Source organism: Thermobia domestica, chromosome 17 (assembly GCF_964235325.1).
Source record: "Thermobia domestica chromosome 17, izTheDome1.hap1.1, whole genome shotgun sequence".
Taxonomy (NCBI): Eukaryota; Metazoa; Arthropoda; class Insecta; order Zygentoma; family Lepismatidae; genus Thermobia; species Thermobia domestica.
In genome coordinates this window covers 96,840,508-96,862,862 of record NC_137470.1, presented here as the reverse complement: position 1 = coordinate 96,862,862, position 22,355 = coordinate 96,840,508, and the positions used below count along the sequence as shown (strand labels likewise).

Below are 22,355 nucleotides of genomic sequence, written 5' to 3'. Positions count from 1 at the left end.
GATTTAAGACTGCTTGATTTTTTCTGTAGGGCCACTTAAAATCTGTTGCTTACAGGATCCCCCGCGTACAATACTGTTCTACAACACAATATTCGCAGGGCCTGCGCGTCTATTACCTCTGAGAGTCTGCAACGGGTCAGTTTGCGACATTGTATGACAATTTGTGCACAAGATGATATCACTTCGAACATCTACGCTGAGCACAGTTGCAGCATTGCTTTTACCTGATTCAGGCTCTTCCCACAAGTAGGTGACTTGAACTGAATGAGTTAGGTTACGTGCAGTATCCCTTGAGTGAGTGTCGCAATCTTTCCTAATATCATTAAATTTTCAAACGAACGGGAAACTTATGCCATTGTCGACCATCAGAAGAGTGCTCGGATAGTACACCTCAAACAGCAGGCTTGTATATTTTTAAATTCCTTTGCAATGACATAAGTAGTATTGCTCATGAGTCCAGAACATTCTCGTGTCACGGCTCGTTTAGAAAACTCATACACGATATTAGACAATCATTCAACGAAATGAGAGCAGACAACATGTTTACGAGTCGAGACGAGACCTGCAAATGAACAATGATGCTCACCAGCCGAGGAACTTTATTTTTTTATTTGTTCAGAGAAATGACAACTAAAAATCGGGTGTATACTCCAGGATCACATCGATATTTTAGGTGAGTCTTGCACTGGTGGAAAAGGAAGTGGCCCTGGCTTGAAAAAAAGAGACCAACCCGGCATGCACCCGGGGGACAGAAGAAAACCAGGAAAAACACCAGTCAAGATGTCCGGTGGGCCGTGTGACTCGTCTGGAAACTGACGCTTCTGTTTCTAGACGAGACAACTATTGAATGGTGAGACAGGATCTAAGTGCTGCAATAAGTAGAATTATCGAGACGAGACCGAGGCGGCCTTTTATATACCGAGACGAGACCGAGACGGCCTTTTATCTACCGAGACGAGACCGAGACGGAGCTCTATAAATCGAGACGAGACCGAGACGAGACTTAGGTGAGTCTCGAAAGTCTCGGTCTCGTCTCGAATATTGATATAGACAACTATTAAGATTGACCTTTACTCAAAATTTCTTTCGTCGCTGTATTAGGTAATATGGGAACAGTTGACTAATGTTCAGTGGCGTATTTAGGGGATGGCTATCGGACTGTAGCCCCTCCCGAAATAGATTTGTGGTAATTTTTTCGCATTGCACGTACAACACAAATATTTCTTACTCGTTCTCAAGCCTCTCCCGAAACAAAATCCACTGCTGATGTGTATAGTATGTGTGATATATATACACCAGCGGATCCAGGATATGATCGAGGGAGGGGCTAAACCATAGTTCGACATTTTATCCAGTGTAAAGAAAGAAGTAGAATTGAAGCCCATTTTATACAGTGTATAGCTGAGCGTCAAGGGGAGGTATAACCCCTTTAACACTCCCCTTGGATCCTCGCCTGTATATTATATCTAATATAAGTAAAAGGAAGAGTTTGTTTGTCTGTGTGTCTGCGTGCCTGTCTTTCTGATTGCCTGTGTGCGGCCTGGGGACCAGACGAGAGTCCAAGAGTTACGAAATTTGGGTGACAACTATCAGGTCCCAGGCCTCAGACCAAGAAGAAGCGTTTTTTTTTTTATTTTGAATTAGGAGGGGCGTTTACCGGGACATGTAAAAGTAGTAGAAAATGACCGATATTAGTGTCGAATACATAGTTTTCGCTGTCGCTGAGATCAATGATGATATTTCCATTAGCGATGACTTTCAAAGTCAGCTACCAGTGCATACGGGCCGTGGTTCACTTGCGGGGGAGGGGAGTGCCGAGACGTAAAAATAATACAAAATGACCGATATTAGTGTCAAATACATATTTTTCGCGGTTGCTGAGATAGTGATACTTCCACAGGCCTTGACTTTCAAATACTGGTCCCATGCGAAAAATGGGTATTTCATCTAGTTATATATAATAGTCATATATATTAAAAATGCTGAATTTTTTTAACATGCTGTGTGAAATATGGAAGGGGAAATTCTTCTAGATACTCTGCAATACTACTAGATAAACAAGCAATGTTGCCAACGCAACATAAAATCGTAATTTCTCAAATTGCACTACGTTTGATATTACATATTTCTGTTCAGTTAATTTAGTTTAGTGCGTGGGTTTTCTCGGGGTTCTCCCGTTTCCTCCCACTTTCTTCATTCCACCATTTTATTCATCTCTCATCATCACAGTCTCCTTTAGCCTAACCGGCATAACCGTGGGACGTAAAACTCAAAAATTTCATTTGATTTTTTGATTGAGTTTAACGCCTCTTTCAGCAGCGAGGTTATATGAGACTGAACCTACTGATTAACGTTGAATCTAAACCACATGAGCTCCCGCCGGGAATCTAACCCGGGTCTCTCACGCCATAGGCTAACTGCTTAACCACGAAAGAGCTCTACATATTTCTAATTCAGATATTAAACTAAACCACAAAAGCACATATATTACTCAGTGTAACAAATGACAATACATATCACTAACATCAACATTTTGGAGATCTCTAATAACTCAAATGGCAGGAACATTATAACATTAGTGTTCAGTAGTTTTAATTACAACAAGTCGCAGTTACATTATTTTAAGCAGTGTTGCAAAATTAAATAAATTGGTAAATATTATTATAAATATAGTGCAAATGACGTAGCTAAAGCGCAAAATATTTTAAAATTACTCGTAATTTGTTTTATGGTGCAAAAATGTTTTCAAAACAGGATATTTTTCATAGTCTTTGGGCTACTTATAATGTTAATGTCAAAGTTTTCGTTCCAGCAATACATGTAAAAGCAAATTGTAACTGAAATTAAACGTAACTGACAACTTTTCAGTAGCACTAGTTGTTCTCCCTAAACCTTAGGCCTGGTGTATTTTTTAGATTAAAACACTGCTTTATTAAAATTTTAATTACACCCTAACTGCATTTCATTTGTTATAGCTTGACCACCGACCACTTCAAACTCGATCCATACCATATAGCTATATGCAATTATTCAAAGACTTACAGCTAGTAATACACATTGTGTTGATTTTTGATTTGTTTTGTTTTAGTTTAACGTCTCACGATTATGCTAGGGCGGCTAAAGGAGACGTGGAGTTACTAATCATAGTGGAATCCGAAAAACTTCGGTCGTTGAACATTACCGCCACCGGGAATCGAACTCGGGACCATGCGAACCAAAATCAAGCGTACTAGCCATTACAGCAAATGGGGGTTCTTACATTGTGTTGATTTAAATAATTGAGTCAGTGTTGCCAGATCCGAAGATCAAAAAGTAACGTGTCTGTGCTCCAAAAGTAGAGGATATGAACTATTTGTAGCCCAAATATATAAAAATGAATTATTTGGCAACTAATGACTGATACTAATGACATAATGTTTAAAATAGACCGGAAAATGTGATGGACATATTGCAAGACGAAATTATGATCGATAGACGAAAACAATTTTAGATTGGATACCACGTGACAAAAACCACCTAGGAAATGACTGCATACAAGAAACTGTGACACAATGAGGAACCACTGGGGAGTAACCTGGAAAAGAATTACCCAAGATAGATAGTTGTAGAGAAAACTTGGGAAGACTTCATCCAGCAGTGGATTGATAATGCTTGATTACGATTATGGTGATGATTTTATATCGAGACCTCAGAGGTAAACTAAACCAAGTCATAATTTCGTAATTTTACAGGAGAAGCGAAAAACCGGTTCCTTAACTAAGATCTATAATACTGTTTTTCAAACTATACTAAGTAGTTACAAAGTAGTAAGATGGCTTTAGACTTACATTATTACACCACTAGAAAGAACATGGTCTATTAAAAAAAGTATTCTAACTCAATTTGACCAAAAAGTGACTTAACATAGTCTACCACTAATGTTCAAATATATATATTACCACTAATGTTCAGATACAGTGAAATACTGTTTAAATTTACTAGGTAAGGTACGGTAAAATTGGTTCCAAAATTTAATGAAAGTCATACAGCGAAAAAAAAATTCTTTTGACTATTTAGTACTTCATGTTGCTGCAAAACTACGAAAATGAATACAAAAGGAAACCAGAAAGTTAAGTATCACTTGTTTTGGCGAGAGAGAGAAAATAGATACAGCTAGCTCGAATTACCTGTTCATGTTTCGCAAGTAATTTTCAATCAATATAAAATTTCAACGTAATGAACGCACGATTGGTTTTCTCGAATAAAGATCACATGCACCGCTAAGAGCTTAGGAATAAGCTTAATCTATGTTACGGCAGTGGATATACGTATGCGTATGTAATGCATTACAACTTTAGGAACTTGTATAAGAAACAGAATATACTTAAATTTAGACGCGAACTATGCGAAACATCTGACTTTGAATCAAACTTGTTTCGTGATGCAACCCGAGGTCACACATAGCAAAGATGAGTGCCGTAGCTCCCACCCAAAGTTCAGGAATTTCGTGTTATAAGGTGTCAATTAAACACGTAAATGTGCAACGGTAATAAAGCATTTGATCAATTTTAAACAAAATATATTGTAGTAATAATTTACCCTATTTGTTCAGATAATGAACATTATATTATGTTTTTAAAATGACAGTCAAAACAGAATATATTGGATAATAAATGAGAAATTGTAAAATTTCAATTTCGGTACGATTAAATACATTCATGCTGCTATGTGTTGCGTTATCCGCTAGAATGTATTGAACAATTCTTATCCTAAGGCCTATTCTATTCTCGAAATAAAATGTCAAGAATAAGGCCAAAAATAAGAAGCAGAAACGACAGACTTTACAATAATAATACTTTTACAATTTTAATTTCATCTATTTATTTCGAGACTTTCGAGACGAGACCGAGATTTGGCCCTCGAGACCGAGATCGAGACAAGCATTTGTTGACCGAGACGAGACCGAGACGGCGATTTTTGACTCGAGACGAGACCGAGACAGTTATTTTAAAACCGAGACGAGACCGAGACTTACAAAGTCTCGTCTCGTCTCGATACCATCCCTAAAGCAGAAAACGTGTGTAAGGAGTTTATAGTTTCAAAGTTGTTGCTTCTGTTTCAAAGCACTCACATGGTCGCAGTACACGATTAACTTGTATTGCGATAACTCATGTTCATCGACTTTTCTCTGGTTTTTGAGCACTGGCACTTAGGCTCTTTCTAATTTTATTCAATTGTTCTCTTGTCTCATCTCGATGACATCACTAAGCAATTCTGTTGGCGACGCCACTGACTTGGATAGACGTTACGTGTGATCCTTCTTCATATCCTTTATTTTGGCCGTCCCTTCTATTCTCCTTAGTCCAGGATACTTCAAACCACACGCACTTAACTTCAGTGTTGTCCAACGAAGATGTGGTAACGTTGCATTTTTCTTTACCATTGGGCACAATACTTTCAATATAAAATCCAAATTTAACGATTCTGGTTGAATTTACCTTGTAACGTCCCTCTCTCAATCTAACCCAAGTGGTATTCCTGAGAAAGTTTGATCCAAACCCGCACCTCAGAAATAGGAATACAACAAGGAATCAAAAACGGGAAAAGAGACTACAGGCCGGAGCTAATGCAGATCATTATTAGTTTGGATGAGAGTATTGAATATTTTTACAAAAGAAGTACATTTTACAAAAGAAGTACAAAGAAGAATATTTTTACAGTACTCGCTTTAACTGAAATCTAATAATACATTTATTATATCCCTTCTCTCTACACAAACTTGATTTAAACAAATAAGTGGTGATACTTCTTCGAATGATGCGACTTCTCTATATATAACGAAGGAATGGGGAGAAAGAATGAATGGGCCTCCAACAACTTCGTTACAAATCTAATACTTGAAAGATTATTACCCGTAACACGTCCTTGACGGAACCACGAACAACTTACAAAACTCTTGAATAGCCTATGGACAAAAAGAGAAAAAAGCAAATCTATTTCTTATCGCGAGTGCCATACATACACGCACACATTCATCCATTCAAACAGGTCTACAAAACCAGTCACAAAAAACAGCACCACATTAAGAAAACGTAACGAAATAAAAAAAGAAAAAACTGAAGCAAAAATTAATAAAAAAATAAAAGTAACACTTACCAAAACTCTCACGCTCAGGGCATTCACTCTGCTCGACAAATCCCTCGTGTTTTTGCTCGTAATCAACTCGGAAAAAAGTTGTACTACTCGCAAAATAACTTTCGCCAAATAACGTTACTATAAATGCACATAACTAATTAAATAAACTAAATCATTCCGACGAAATATCTTTCTTTTACTCGTAACTAATAGACGTTTGAAGCTCATGTGGACCATTCATCCTCCTTCTTATTCGTTGATGTACACCGCTACCGATACTCAACCATAATGGCGGAAGCAGTCTTCTCCCTTTGCCACTAGTGCACTGTCAGGGTTGGAAACTCCTTTGTGGAAAAATATCACATAAAAGATTTATGATATTACCTAAATTTATAAATTATCTCCAAATATTATTATTTTGTAACCATACGTTACACGTTGGAAGGGAGAGGGTATTTACTTCACAGATAAAGTAGGACAGTTGTGAAATCGATGAATTGGTATTTCTGAGACTACCCCTCTGAGTGCCTCCCTTTCTCTCCTTGTGAACAAGGCTTGGTTTTTTCTAATGACTTCGATTTCAACATACTTTTACGTGTTTGAACTTAGAATAAATTGTCTGTGTTCCCACTTTCTCTGTACTATACAAAGTCATCCCTTCTGGTCATCCCCTGCTGTGTGTACTTCCTTTGATGCTTCGATGATTACAGACTGGCACGTATGATTACTGCAAGATTTTCTTGAGTGATATATCTGTGCTCTTGAGAAAAATTGTTAGTTGGAACGTCCTTATATCGGAGTACATTTATCTTAATTGCTTTGCCAGACCAAAGTACTCCCATGCGCAAAAAAATTGCGCGTATACTGTAACTCACGATTCTCCGTATTTATTCCTTTTTCCTTATGTTTATGGGTAAAATTGAGTTATTAGTATGTGGAGATAATAGAGAGCAATCCATCTAAGGAGATATTTCCAAAAAATATAATAAAATAATAAAAATATAAACAAAAAACAAAATTATGCTCGGTTTTGTGTATACTGGCAACAATGATTTCTAGGGATTTTTTCAAGTAGTACAGCACGATTGCGGAGGGAATTCAGTAGGGAAGTCGAGGAGATGGATCAAGGAACTGGATACTGAACTAAAAGGTTTCATTTATTGGTTAAAACCTAGTGTGTAGATTGCCTGCCAAATATAAATTAGCTTCTGTAACTAAGATGTCGTACGAAAATATAGAATTAAACAGAAAAACTCTTATGTTAAGGTTCGAAGCGATACGCACCATGGTTATGAAGATTATTTCTTAAGAAAAGAGAACAAACACAACGTAGCCTCTGTGGTTAGGTGGATAGAGTGGCGGACTCATGGATATTTTATTATTTTGACACCACATCGAATCCCATCCTATCACATCTCATTTTTTTTTAACAAAACATTATTGGAAGTTTATAACTTTGATGTTAATAAGAACCGAAACAGTATAATAAGGAAATAACTTATTGATAGTATCCTTTAATCGACGTATTTATTCAGTATTAGAATACGTATACTATTGCAAACAGTTATTGTTTTCAGTTTATGGTCTTGTATGTTACCTGCCCGTTTTCTTGAACAGCAGACAACTCACTTCGGATTTGTGTGTCAAGAACAGGAAAAATAACATACGCGACCTTGACAGTCTTCCCAAGTTTACCCCTTGTTATATCGACATGACGTTACATCGAATGATGCTTGTTGTCGTGAAAAAAAGGAAGATAGGAAAAAGCTGATGTCAAATTATCGTTTGTCTGTGTGTGTGTGTGCTTGTTTTTTTTTCTTTTTGGAGTATTGACTTTCTCCCTCTCTCTCTTTTTTTCATATCCACAATTGCAAGAAATTATGACCGACCTTTGTGGGTTTATTGGGAATAGGACGATTTATTTTGGATTGCTAACAGACGAAATTTTTTTAACCACTTGCTTTAAACTTTGGATTTGTGGCTCTTAGCACCCACGAAAGGTCATTATAAACTATATAAGCAGTTCCCGTTTTCACCGGCCGCTGAAAAGATATTGGGGAAGAGAAAAGTGCTTGCCGTAAAGATAATGAATAAAAAAAAACAAATTAAAACAAATAATTTATAAATCTTTATAATACACCATAGATGTTCATTTTACTTCGACCTCACTCACCCTCCCCCTCGCAGTAGCAGTTGGCCCTCGCCCTCGTTCACCCTCGCCCTCGCGAATGGAATTGTCCATCGCCCTCGCGCGCCCTCACCCTCGCTGTCGAAACTTGTCCTCGCCCCCGCGCACCCTCGCCCTCGCCGTCGAAGATTGTCCTCGCCCTCGCGGCCAAAACTTGTCCTCGCCCTCGCGCACCCTCACCCTCGCCATCGAAACTTGTCCTCGCCCTCGCGCACCCTCGCCCTTGTCCTCGCCCTCACGCACCCTCACCCTCGCTGTCGAAGCTTCTCCTCGCCCTCGCACACCCTCGCCCTTTTCGTCGAAGCTTTTCCTCGCCCTCGCGCACCCTCACCCTCCCCATCGAAGCTTGTCCTCGCCCTCGCGCACCCTCGCCCTCGCGCACCCTCGCCCTCGCGATAAGGGTTGTCCATTATCCTCGCTCGCCCTCGTTTTCGTGCTCAAAACTTTTCCTCGCCCTCGCGCACCCTCGCCCTCATATCATTGAGGGTGAGGAGGCCTCGTGAGGATCAGAGCATCCTATTTGTTGAATTATTTCCTTATCGTCAGTGGCGGATCCAGGGGGGCGATCGGGGCGATCGCACCCTCCCAGAAGAGGAAACTTCTACGTCTATAATATAATAATGAATAGAATAGTACCTGCTGTGCCGCCCCGGGATATTAAGTGTGCCCCCCCAGATCATTGTTTCTGAAAGAAACACTGCTTATGAAGGACTTCTTTTTCTGCGAAATGTTATCTCAATTAGTTCCAAAGCGGCTGACTAACATATCGAGCCCTTGTAAGAAGAAATGAATATGAAAGTACACTTGGATAGGTTAATTTTTGAGCCATTTTTCGTGGCAATTAAAACGCAACTCCTGTAGCTTTCTTAACTGCAGGGGAAGACAACTAATACGTACTCACGGAACGGCAAATATTTTATGGCACCATTTTCATTCTATGAACCTTAATACATACAAAAACTTTATATTTCCAAATGAAACTATATAGCGATATTAATGGGTCATTTCAAAAGAGTGGGGGGTAACTGTCCCCCTTTGCCCCCCTAATCGCCGCCCATGCTATGATGTGTGGCACATTTGTGCGAAATTAATAATAATATGATTAAACTGTTTACCCACAACAAAATCCTGCTCGTTTTGCTGAAGTGGCTTTTCCTAAGTTTTATATGTTTCATATATCCTACAGTTTTTCCAGGCCTTTTTTTTTAATTTGTCCAAATTTATATTTCTCCTTTTACCACACAATCGTTCAATACTTGCACTGCAATATTTACAATCAGTATATCATCCTGTAACGTATTTTATTCCTAATAAAAATCATTGAACAACACAACATACAAACCCTATCTCACTGGCTTGCACGCGAACCTTTGGTGCATGGGGTCCTGGGGACAATTCCGAGTGGGAGAACATTGAACGACAGTGGATCGAATTCCGCGTTAAACCTATAGGTCCACTTCTCATATAGCCTCGCCGACGAAAGAGGACGCAATCAGTCAACAGTTGCAAATTTCGGCTGCATAAACAACTTATGTCTTGTGAAACTTATTAAATTTATTTTGTTAAAGCAGCTCTTTTAACAAAATTTCAGTATTAACGTGTCAGATATTTCTATTTAAGGACAAGAAAAAACATATTATTTATTTTGTAACTAAATGATAGCTCTACCCACGTAGATTATAAAAGCAGAAACAATGAAAATCGATACAATAGTGACTGACATTATTTTAACAAATATCGATTCAGATAATAGTTCGGGTTGTCACGAAACTATGAAAAGTTAAAAATTCCGATTAATTGTAACAACTTCATCAGTGGTGGACATTGGAGGAGGATGTATGCTATTAATCAGCCCATTTCATGGGCATCTAAACTCACAAGCCCAACGCTCGCTTGCTCGGCATTCGCGCTCAACCGTTTTCGGATTCAATAATTAAGTGCTACCCCGAGCGCCAATGAAATAAGTCAGCGCGAGTCCAACTGAGGGAAGTGTGCCCGAGCACGATTCCCAAAGGAATAAATGAGCGAGAGCCCATTTGAAAAAAATGAGCCCGAGTCCGAGAGAGTCCAGAGCAAAATGGCCATCTATGAACCAAAGTCATTCCATGAAGTCTTTCTGCATCTGATCTACTGCATTCTGATGGTTCTCTCATTGATTGTGTTTGTTCAGATATCAGCGCTCTTGTTATTTACTGCTGAATGACGTGAGTGACTGTCTGTCTGTCTACCAACACTCTTTAAACATGACAGAGTAGTAGACACTTCTTATCTAAAACCTCTCCAACACAGGGAGGGCAACAATGAGGCACACTTCTTAATGTAGCGCTATTTTTACCCGGAAATTTTCATGGAAAAAATCAAATATTATTCTTATTTGCATTATTATTTTTAATAATTATGTACGCACACACGAGAAATTGTCTACTGCAATTAATTGAAAGGCAAAATACGATTAATGTATAACCTTGCTGTGACACTAACTTTTCATCTAGGGGACATGGCAGATGATATTTTAAATTTTGCCTCTCTCCAAAAGAGGTCAAACAGCAAACTCCAAAACAGTTGCTTTTAAGGAAGCTTGTCCTCCTCCCTCGCGTGCCCTCGTTCTCCTGAAGGAAGTTGTCTCTAGCCATCGTGCACCCTCGCTCCCGCAGTAACACTTGGCCCTCACCCTCGTTCACCCTCGCCCTCTTCGTCGAAGCTTGTCCCCGCCCTCGCGCATCCTCACCCTCGCTGCCGAAACTTGTCCTCGCCCTCGCGTACCATCGCCCTCTTCGTCGAAGCTTTTCCTCGCCCTCGCGCATCCTCACCCTCGCCATCGAAGCTTGTCCTCGCCCTCGCGCACCATCGCCCTCGCTGCCGAAACTTGTCCTCGCCCTTGCGCACCCTCACCCTCGCCATCGAAGCTAGTCCTCGCCCTCGCGCACCCTCGCTCTCGCTGCCGAAAGTTGTCCTCGCCCTCGCGCACCCTTACCCTCTTCGTCGATGCTTTTCCTCGCCCTCGCGCACCCTCACCCTCGCCATCGAAGCTTGCCTCGCCCTCACGCACCCTCGCCCTCGCTGCCGAAACTTCTCCTCGCCCTTGCGCACCCTCACCCTCGCCATCGAAGCTAGTCCTCGCCCTCGCGCACCCTCGCTCTCGCTGCCGAAAGTTGTCCTCGCCCTCGCGCACTCTCACCCTCTTCGTCGATGCTTTTCCTCGCCCTCGCGCACCCTCACCCTCGCCATCGAAGCTTGTCCTCGCCCTCACGCACCCTCGCCCTCGCGGCCAAAACTTGTCCTCGCCCTCGCGCACCCTCACCCTCGCCATCGAGGCTTGTCCTCGCCCTCGAGAGGGCCACCCTCGCGAGGGTGAACATCTTTGTAATACACTGTAAAGTTACGAGCGATTACGGCTAAGAATTTAACGTGAGATTAAAATTACGAGTATTATGTATTATGATTAAACAAACAATATACAATAAGTAAACTACAAGCAAATTATATATTTAACAACCTGAGTGCTTAAAAACAATTACTTTATTTTTAATTTTTATTTTTTTAAAATTATTTACTTTGATTAGATGGCCTTTTTGATTTATAGGAATGATTTTTTTTAAAAAATTTTATTTATAATTTGCGCTAGCGGCAACGAATGAGAGTAGGGGATAATTTATATAACACTTGCGTTTTATTATGCACTGCACAAGGAGGGTGGGGATTAAGTCAGCCGCAGTTTTTTTCTTTTGGGCTTTTTTTTACAGAAATTTGGTTTTCTGTAAAAGTCAAAAACTAATTTGAGTGTTATGCTTATATTTACTAAATTCTAACGACGACAAAAACACGATTTCAAAATGCAATCATAAGTCTGTGTAAGGAATGTTTTCGTTGAACGAAGCTAAATTATACAGATCTATGTATGCGGAACACGAATATTTCCAAAAGATAGCATGAATATGAACGATAATCATACCATATTTCTACATTATATAGTAGCGTGAAATACTGATATTAAAATGATATAACAAACAGGCATAAGCTTTTTTTTTTCTAGCACGGCAACACATTAAACTTATTAAATTTTGGGAATTACAAATTATCACCTTACGTGTCGTTGTATTCCTATTCGTTTTCACGTTCGAGCGACGAAAAAACAAATTGTAGTAATAGTGATAAAAATCGAATTCGAGATTTCAATGAATTCAAGTTTCACGCCCCCACATATCGAAAAAGTAATTTTGATGTCTGTCCATCTGTTCGTCTGTCGGTTCGTCACGCTTTTTCATGTATTTAAATAGAGGCCATACTGTTCAACGTATCTGGACCGAATTCTAGACATGAAGTTTTTATAACACTTTTAAAAAACTAACTAACTATATGGCCTATGGAACCCGGAGGTTCAATGCCGCGTTCACAAAAGCTCTCCACTGACTTCTATTCTTAGCTAACTGCATCCAGTTTCTACTTTGTATTCCAATCTCTGCGAGATCCATCTTAATATTGTCCTCCCATCTGCGCCTAGGTCTTCCTAATGGTCGTTTTCCGATTGGTCTTCCGATTGGTCAAGACTTTGAAAGCATTTCTACTTTCTTCCATTCTAGCTACAAGCCCTGCCCACCTAAGCCTCCTAGACTTGACGACCCTAATAATGTTGGGTAGATCATATAAATTGTGTAGTTCCTCGTTATGAAGTTTCCACCATTCCCCATTCCCGTTCCTCTTGGGTCCGAATATTCGTCTCAGGATCTTGTTCTCAAATACTTTCAGTCTATGTTCTTCCCTCAGAGTAAGTGCCCATGTTTCGCAGCCATACACAACAACAGGCATAATAATCGTTTTGTATATTTTAAGCTTCAAATTCCTCGACAGAATTCGCGACAACAAGAGATTTTGAACCGAATAGTAACACGAATTCCCTGCTTTGAGTCGACATTTAATTTATTCGTGAATATGATTTCCCTCTCTCAATACTGATCCTAGATATTTGAAACTATCCACTTTACCAAAAGTATTATTTAATATTTTAACGCATCCATAATTTGCTGTATTCCGGTCCCGACGCACTTCCATGTATTTAGTTTTCTCTGCATTTACTTCTAAACCCATGTCCCTGCAAGAGTTTAATAAGATCTCTGCATTTCTTTCTATTGTTCTCCTATCATCCCCTATCAAATTTACATCATCAGCGTATGCCATAACCTGGTCAATACCGTTCAACTGTAGGCCCTGGTTGCTATCTTTGATTTTCCTTATAGCGTATTCCAGAACGAAGTTAAATAATAATGGCGACAACGCATCTCCTTGTTTCAGGCCATTTTGGACGTGAAAGCTCGTGGACAAAAATTTTCCTACCCGGACTTTACTTTGGGATACATTTAAACATATCTTAATTAATCTAATTAGCTTTCTCGGTATTCCAAGTTCTGTAAGGACGTTGTATAATGTTTCTCTCCTAACCGAGTCGTACGCCTTTCTAAAATCAATAAATAGTCGATGTACCGGGGTATTGTATTCCCACTTTTTTTCGAGTATTTGGCGAATGGTAAATATTTGGTCGTTAGTTGATCGATTTCGCCTAAATCCGCACTGATAATCTCCAATAATTTCATCTGCGTATGGGGTCAGTCTTGCTAACAGAATATTTGAAAGGATTTTATAGGATGTTTATAGAAGAGAAATGCCTCGATAATTATTACAGTTTTGTCGCCTTTCTATTAAATTGGAACAATGATTGATTCTTTCCACTCTTGTGGCAATTCTTCCTTGTTCCATATAAGGAGAATGAGTTTTTGTATCTTGTTCCACAATTTTTCGCCCCCAGCTAAAATTAACTCAGCCGGAATTTCATCTACACCCGGAGATTTGTGTTCATAACACTATCGTTTCGAATTCTATATCATCCGACACCTAAAAATAAGGGTAGTTTACTGAAGGATGAAAATTTAAAATCATTAAATTGTCTCAAAAACGGCTGTAAAGATTTTGTTTGTATTTTTACAAATATAGTATGAATCATTGCTCTGAAAAAATACGTAAGGTGTAATTTACTGTATGGGATGCATTTTTTTTTGAACAATTTTCTCAATCACACTTTATAAATAAATGTATCATTAATAACCTGATAATATGACACAACTCGTTCGTCCTGTAAACATTCAGAAGAGGTAGTTTAGCCTACTCTTCGACGATTTTCCCATTAACGCCTGACCCAATTTTGTTCATATTTCATAAATAAATGTTACATAAATAACCTAACGATATGGTATAATTCCATCATCCTAAAAAGCTAGAAGTGGTATATTACTTTTCGGAGTAAGTTTTACCCTACGATTTTGTCGATAATTACTCTGGCAATTTTGTTCGTATTTCATAAATAGCATAACTCGTTTGTCCTGAAAAGATATACAAGGGATATTTTATTCTTGGGGATGACTTTTTTAACGATTTTCTCAGAAAGTACTCAGACGCTTTTGCTCATAGTTCACATACAATTATCTGCTTAATAATTCTAATGTATGGCATAAGTTATTTCTAACAGAAATATGACGAATGGGTACTTTACTTTTGGACGTAAGTTGCTTCGAACAAAGTTTTCTAAAACACATTATTTTATTCGCATTTCCCAAATAAATGTTTCAGTAATAGCTGCAGCCTAACACGAGTCAGTTTAAGAAATTCGAGCGAGAAAATTCAGTGCGTTTCATCCGCACCCATTCTTAAATATATTTTTAAATGTTACACCCAATCACAATTTTCCTAAGAAAATCGAAACTTCTTTTTAAATGTGCCTTGCTGTGGCCAAATAGTTCAAGTGCATTGGTTCTGGATTTGATTCCCGGTGAGAGCTAGTGTATTTTTATCCAACGTTAAGGAATAGGTGCAAAGAGAAAAGTGTTGAAACAAGTCTAACCAAGCTAATGAATAATACAAAGAAATAATACAATATTACGAAATTCTAGAAGAAACGTTGTTAATATTAGATATTTGCGTGTAAAAGTCCAACCCATGACTGTCAACTCCAAAGGTAAGAAAGTGAAACATCCAATACCAGGTTAATCGGTGGTCTCTAGTTAAAGCTATCCTACTAGGAAGTGATTGAGATACCAAAAAATATTGTAATCGCTGGGAGACATGTTAGGAGAATACATTGGGTGAGAGAGTTTAATACTGGAACTCATGAATAGTCTCTGCACCTTCGTTTAGTATTGAAGTGCGTAGGTCTATATAGGTTTGCATTGAAATGAGCATTAATGCACAACATCTGTTGAACATTACGAGGGGCTTGCGGACAGGTTTGCAGTACATTTTACGGGGTTCGATATTGTAACGATCCTAGCAAACTCCTCAGCCTTTCCGCACTGTACTCTATAAGTTAAATTCGTGCTTAATTAAAACTATGTGTTTAAATTTAAAACTGTTAACCGTTAGTACCTGTGCACAACGGGCAACAATCCGCCAGTAATTCTTTATTTTTGCCCTTTATTTTAGCGCCATAAATGTCTTTGTTCATAAATTTCTTTGTCTATGGTTTTGCATATACGTAGCGTGGACATTAAATTTTGACTTCTACGCCATGTGCATCTAATTACAAACACACCTATAGAACGAACACAACAAACTTGGAATATATAGTTTATGTATGGAAAATCATACACGAGGCGCTGCACGGGAGAGCAGTGTGCATACATATGGCAGTCAACTTCCTAAGATATTTATAATAATAATAATAATAATAATAAAAACAGAAAACGAAACAGTTATTTACATAATGTATTTATTTAAGCATGGAAGTGCAATAGACTTAAATTATTTCTCTCTCTCTCTCTTTGAAGGCAACAACCTTTAGGGTGCCAAGACGTAGAAAAGGACTTGTGGCACTCATGACTATAGAGTGGTGTGTGTTTGGCACATCGGGTTCCTTCGTTGTTAGGCCCAGCTTTCTAGACCGGATGCAGTTATTCCCGGTGGAAAATACAAGAAAATATACCTTTCTATTACTATTAAAGTAAATAATTACACTCATTCCCTCAACGTGATACTTGTTTGTTTAACTGTATACAGACAGCTGATCCATGGGAGAATCGTTGATAATAATAAATAAAATAAACTCGACAAATATTCTTGTAATTTGCTGGGCACGCCAGTGTGCCTGTTATCCGGTTGTGGCACACTGGAATATAGGGTATGGCTTTCTAATTTTTCCCCAACTATTTTAACTGCTTCAATTGAAATTAATCTATAATAATAAGAGTGAATTTAGTCTTCTTACCCTTCGATTTAGAAATAAGGTCCGCTAGAACTGTATATTTAAAAAATAATAATACAGTACTCAGAATTTTATAGAGTAGTTTGTTTTATTCGAAATGACATACTTCCTGCAACTGTTTGGGTTGGAATTATTTGAGATCAAATCTTTAAGTTTTACGACCCATGGTTATACCGACTAGGCTAAAGGACACGGTGATGATGAGAAATGGTGGAATGAAGAAAGTGGGAGAAAACGGGAGAACCCCGAGAAAACCCATGCACATGGTGTTTGTCCACCACAAAATTCACTTGGTGCGAGCTGGGGTCGAACCAAGGATCCCATGCACCAAAGGTGAACGCTTTATCACTGAGCCACCGCGGTCCCTCTGAAATTATTTATAGAAGAGAGTGACTACTTTATGAAAACTTGATATCGAACACATTTGTTTAAAAATACCAGCTTTTTGTGAAATATTGCTTAATATTCAGGAAAACCTAAGTCAATATAATAATAATAATAATAATAATAATAATAATAATAATAATAATAATAATAATAATAATAATAATAACTAACTCTATGGCCTATGGAACCCGGAGGTTCAGTGCCGCGTTCAGAAAAGTTCTCCACTGACTTCTATCCTTAGCTAATTGCATCCAGTAATAATAATAATAATAATAATAATAATAATAATAATAATAATAATAATAATAATAATAATAATCTTAAATTAAAAACTCTCTGGACCTAGTGCATTGGCACAATTCCACGAATTAAAAAGAGTTTGTTTACTTCTCATGTAAGTGTAGAAGGACTTAATCCCTGTTGCTTTCAATATACAAAGAAAGTGTCCAACTGTCAAATGATATGCTACATAAAATGCCCTATGCAACATAATGTAATATAGAGTCATCATTTCAGGTTGTCTAAAGAACACTTTCGTTTTAGCAAGAAAGGAAGGAAATAGAAAATACTCAGTTTTAACCTAGTAGAAAGTTTGCAGATTTAAGAGAAAATGTACAGAGTTGTTGGATATTAAATGTAATTCGGATTAATGGAGTAAGACACCGTAGTTCATTGTATGAAATATACTGGGAGTGACCAAGCCATTGCCTATGGAAATATCGAAAGAGATACGTTAATGGTGTTAGTTGCCAACTGTTGTAGAAATGAAAAATTTAAGGAAATCTCTAAAACTCTAAAATCACAGATCCAAATTGACTAACTGCTAAGTAAAACTGCTAAATCTGACTAAAGCAAAAAAAAAAAAAAAAGTCTTAATGACCTGTGTTACAGTTTCAGACACATCATTCTCATATCAAAACTACGATGGAAGTAAATTATGAAAACAGGTGAATTTGCAGTTCTGGAATACCAACAAATGATTTTGCTAGATGTACATTTTGGGAAAACATTTTTATAAGGTTTTAGATTTATTTATTGGTTTGTTTGTTTATTAGCTTATCCATGCCTAGCAATTGAATATGGGAGAACTATGAAAAAAGTAAATAGACGCTTGCCATTTTGTTATAAAATTACATGACAAGTGCATTTGATCTGATTCCAAACAGTTATCGTCAAATATACACGGTTAATGGAGCACTCTGATTAGAAATATTAAAAATACTTCAACGATTTATCACTCTACAAGCTGTGTCTTCACAATCGCCTCCTTGGCGAATTCGGAAGAACGCGCACCTAATAACCCTAATGTTCGTGGTTCACGCCCAGCTCAGGGCACTTTATTTTTACTTTTTTAAAAAATGTTTGTAGACTCACCTTAATGCAAAGGCGATTTAACGTATTTTAGGGGAACAATTTTGTGGTTCGTTGGCGTTCCGTCGCTTCTCTGCCAGTGGTGGTATAGTTTTCAAAGCGGAAGTGGGACCAATTTTTGGCTGCGGGACCACCAATTTTTGGAGACATGTCGCTAGTTGCCTATCGGTAGTCCACCGACGCTTACGGCATGGGGTTGTCCCCTCACAAGTGAGGCAGATTGTAATCGACCAAGAGTGTTTGGGAAAAATGGGAAACATCTTCCGACTTCGACTTCTGAATAATCCGTTTAGGATCAAGTCGAATCAAGGCTGCGTCACGGGAAGGTAGAACAAGTGAGGCAATCTTTCCAAGCACTACGCTAAAGAGCCTCTGTCTCATTCAAGACTTAGACTCTTCAGGAAAAGTAACAAGTTTATTACTTGTAATTCATTCTTTGAGTCAAAGTATTTTGCAATAAACCATCGTTTTGTAAGATATTTTTACGATTGTATACTATTAATTTCAAAAATTGTACACATAATATAATTTCCCATCATGGATTTGAAAAAATCAAAGTTCGAACAAAGAAAGATCTTCGATCCACATGTCTCTTTCATTATTGACCCTTAATTTATTTGAGTCCTAGGCAAAGCGAATCGACGGGATGGCTCGAAGTGAAAACATTCATTTAGATGGTTAAGTAATCTGGAAATTCCTGCTGTTACTTCACGAAACACAACAAATCTTGAGAAACAAAAACAATTTTGCTTACCAGGGGAAGGGAATAAATCATCTGCTTACGTTTGCTTAACTAGGAAGAAGGCAAGGGCGCCGATCCTAGCGGGCCGGGCCCCCCAAAGCTCATGTAGGCCCACTTTGTATTTATGAATATACAATATTTGGCATAATTTGAATGCAATTTGCCTTAAAATCCATATATATATCGTCTGCATTTGAATGCCCTCCCAGAAAAAAAATTTACAGAGAAATCGGCGCCCTTGGAAGAAGGTCTAGTGAAAGGAATAAAAATGTGATAACGTAATGCTTGAACAACTCTATCTAATGGAGAAAAGTAAATTAGTATTCAACACTTCTTTCAATTTTAAGCATTTCAAAGATTCTCGTAATTTAGTAGCGTCCCGGACATAAACAGGCAGGCAGAACGCTGGATAATATGGATGTGTTAAGAAAAGACCTGTTAAAAGCAAAACTTATGATATAATTTTACATATTACACATCTAATAATAATGTTTTATAACAAATAACTGCACTGCACTGAATCAGGGACGTATCCAGCGTGAGGGCCTGAGGGCTGTCCCCCTCCGAAACTCAAGCACTTTTTAATAAACATGCTTTTACCCTTTTGAGATTCTTTTATATCAGTTTACTAATAGTCAGTGTCCAAACTTTGGGCAATGTGCTGTTGTCTTGTTATGATTCTAAGAACATACATTAATGCCATTATACCATTTGGAATTAAAGAACAGGAATTAAATAGGATTAACATTTTGTTTCCGTTCTGTTTTTAACTTTAATATATTAGAACGATACACTCAATGTCTTCTTGCTATTTTTGTTATGTGATATACGTAGCAGACAGTTTTCTTTAGTTACATTTCTCTCGAAAATATGTTTCATTTTGTTTGTGCTATAATACAGTTTCCAAAGTAAACCGGTTTATAAATGAAAAGTAGGAAAAAGTTTAAGAGAAATACAGAACTGTTGCATTATTATTATTATTATTATTATTATTATTATTATTATTATTATTATTATTATTATTATTATTATTATTGATATTGATATTTTTAAAACATTAGAATTACGTGCTTACGAGGATTCGTTTTGGGCCCCCTCCGAATAGAAAACCTGGATACGTGTCTGCACTGAATGATAGATGTATGAGTCAACGTGTAGACGGGCGCGCTAGGCGATATACTCCAGAGCATGAAAAATAGATTAAGACCACAACTTGCAGTTCTTCTTGCCGATTGGTGCTTTCTGCAATGATATATCGGATCATACGGTATGTGTAACAAAGGATGGTCGGATAAGCGAGACCATGGTGTGTTGGTGTTTCACGCACCTAAACCTGTAAAATGTTTGTATAAACGATTATCTTTCACTCCCTAGCTAAATTTGTGGGTATGATCACACACCTTGCCTCATAAAGTATAGTCTTATAAAGAAAAAAATATTTTTTAGCTAAAAGCTAAAGGGAAGTCAACTTCAGTAATTTACTTTCTTTCTTTTTTTTTTTTTAATAATGGCAAACTAGTCCATTTCATCACGATAAATCACGTTTGATATTAAGATGTCTTTTTCTGTCCGTATATATCCTTTACATTTTGTTGGAGACAAAATTGTTATTTTCCCAAGAAAACAGGGTGAGAGAAGCTATACAACAACATGAACTGAAAACAATAGCTATTACCAATAATACTGTAATCCTGGATATCAATAAGTTGTCCTTAGTATATTGCTTCGGTTCTTATTAACATGAAAATTATAATGTTTTGTAAACAAAAAAAAAAAAAAAGAATGGGATAGGATTTGATTCGATGTAGTATCAAAGTAATAAAATAACTACGAGTCCGCCACTCTATCCACCTAACCACAGAGGCTACGTTGTGTTTGTTCTCTTTTCTTAAGAAATAATCTTCATAACCATGGTGCGTATCGCTTCGAACCTTAACATAAGAGTTTTTCTGTTTAATTCTATATTTTCGTACGACATCTTAGTTACAGAAGCTAATTTATATTTGGCAGGCAATCTACACACTAGGTTTTAACCAATAAATGCAACCTTTTAGTTCAGTATCCAGTTCCTTGATCCATCTCCTCGACTTCCCTACTGAATTCCCTCCGCAATCGTGCTGTACTACTGAAAAAATCCCTAGAAATCATCGTTGCCAGTATACACAAAACCGAGCATAATTTTGTTTTTTGTTTATATTTTTATTATTTTATTATATTTTTTGGAAATATCTCCTTAGATGGATTGCTCTCTATTATCTCCACATACTAATAACTCAATTTTACCCATAAACATAAGGAAAAAGGAATAAATACGGAAAATCGTGAGTTACAGTATACGCGCAATTTTTTTGCGCATGGGAGTACATTTCTCTATAATACATGATATCTGGTTTTCCCATTTACGGGCTCTAAGACTATTTTACTAATGATTTAACACATAGCTGGTTAGAGATTGACACGCACGGTTTTTCATTTACCACCCCTTTCTCTACCTCGAGTATAAATTTTCCTTGTTATTTTAAGTGGATGGACATTTTGGACTTAGTTAAGCGAGACGATTTGTTAATTGAAAGAATATCAGACCAATTTATCTTAATTGGGTTTGCCAGATCAGACAATGTAGAAACAATTATTTTAGCTTGGGACTTTCATATCAGACTACATTTGTCGATAATAAATGCTATTAAAATGACGTAGCTTTCCTCCCCTTTGTCACCTTGTTGACTACAGTATGCTTTACATGATTGGAATATTATTCTCGACATTAATATCTTGTTAAGTGAGACAGATTGTTAATTGAACATTATCAGATTATGAAGAAACATATTTATTTTAAGTAGACCCTCACATATAAGACTAGATTTATCGATAATTAATCTTTTGATTCATTCGACATTTTTCTACGTTATTACATTTGGGGGGTCATTTTGACCCCTTGACATTTTCTTGTTTCCCCAACATTGTTTTGTAACTCTTGTTTGAAACGTACTGCTAGGACCATAATCAATATTTTCAAGCAAGGGCTTAATCTTTGTGTTAACAAAAAGTGAGTACATAACATAAATTTCATAAACATGTACATAAATTTCTCGCTTATACTTTCAAGAAATGTAACTTTATTATCAATTTTTCATAACAAATTTCTATTTTTGCGTAATTTGATATACGAAGGGGGACTCAAAAGAAACTGGGTTGAAAGAGCGCTGCCGTTCCTAGGCGTAGAAGAGAGTTCTCCTGCTAGGTAGGTCTAGTAAAGACTTACCATATCAGTTAGCCAAGCGGCGTCTGCGTAGGAGGTTAACGTTTGA

General features: G+C 37.6%; 1 protein-coding gene across 1 annotated transcript in view; it reads right to left on the bottom strand.

Moving 5' to 3' along the window:
- LOC145674102 (piwi-like protein Siwi) overlaps window positions 1-22,355 on the bottom strand; it is a 196,880-nt gene that overhangs the window by 161,289 nt on the left and 13,236 nt on the right. Inside the window, exon 4 of the mRNA XM_081743926.1 lies at window positions 6,136-6,268. Coding sequence (XP_081600052.1) covers window positions 6,136-6,268 — 133 coding nt within the window. The remainder of the gene's footprint in view (window positions 1-6,135; window positions 6,269-22,355) is intronic.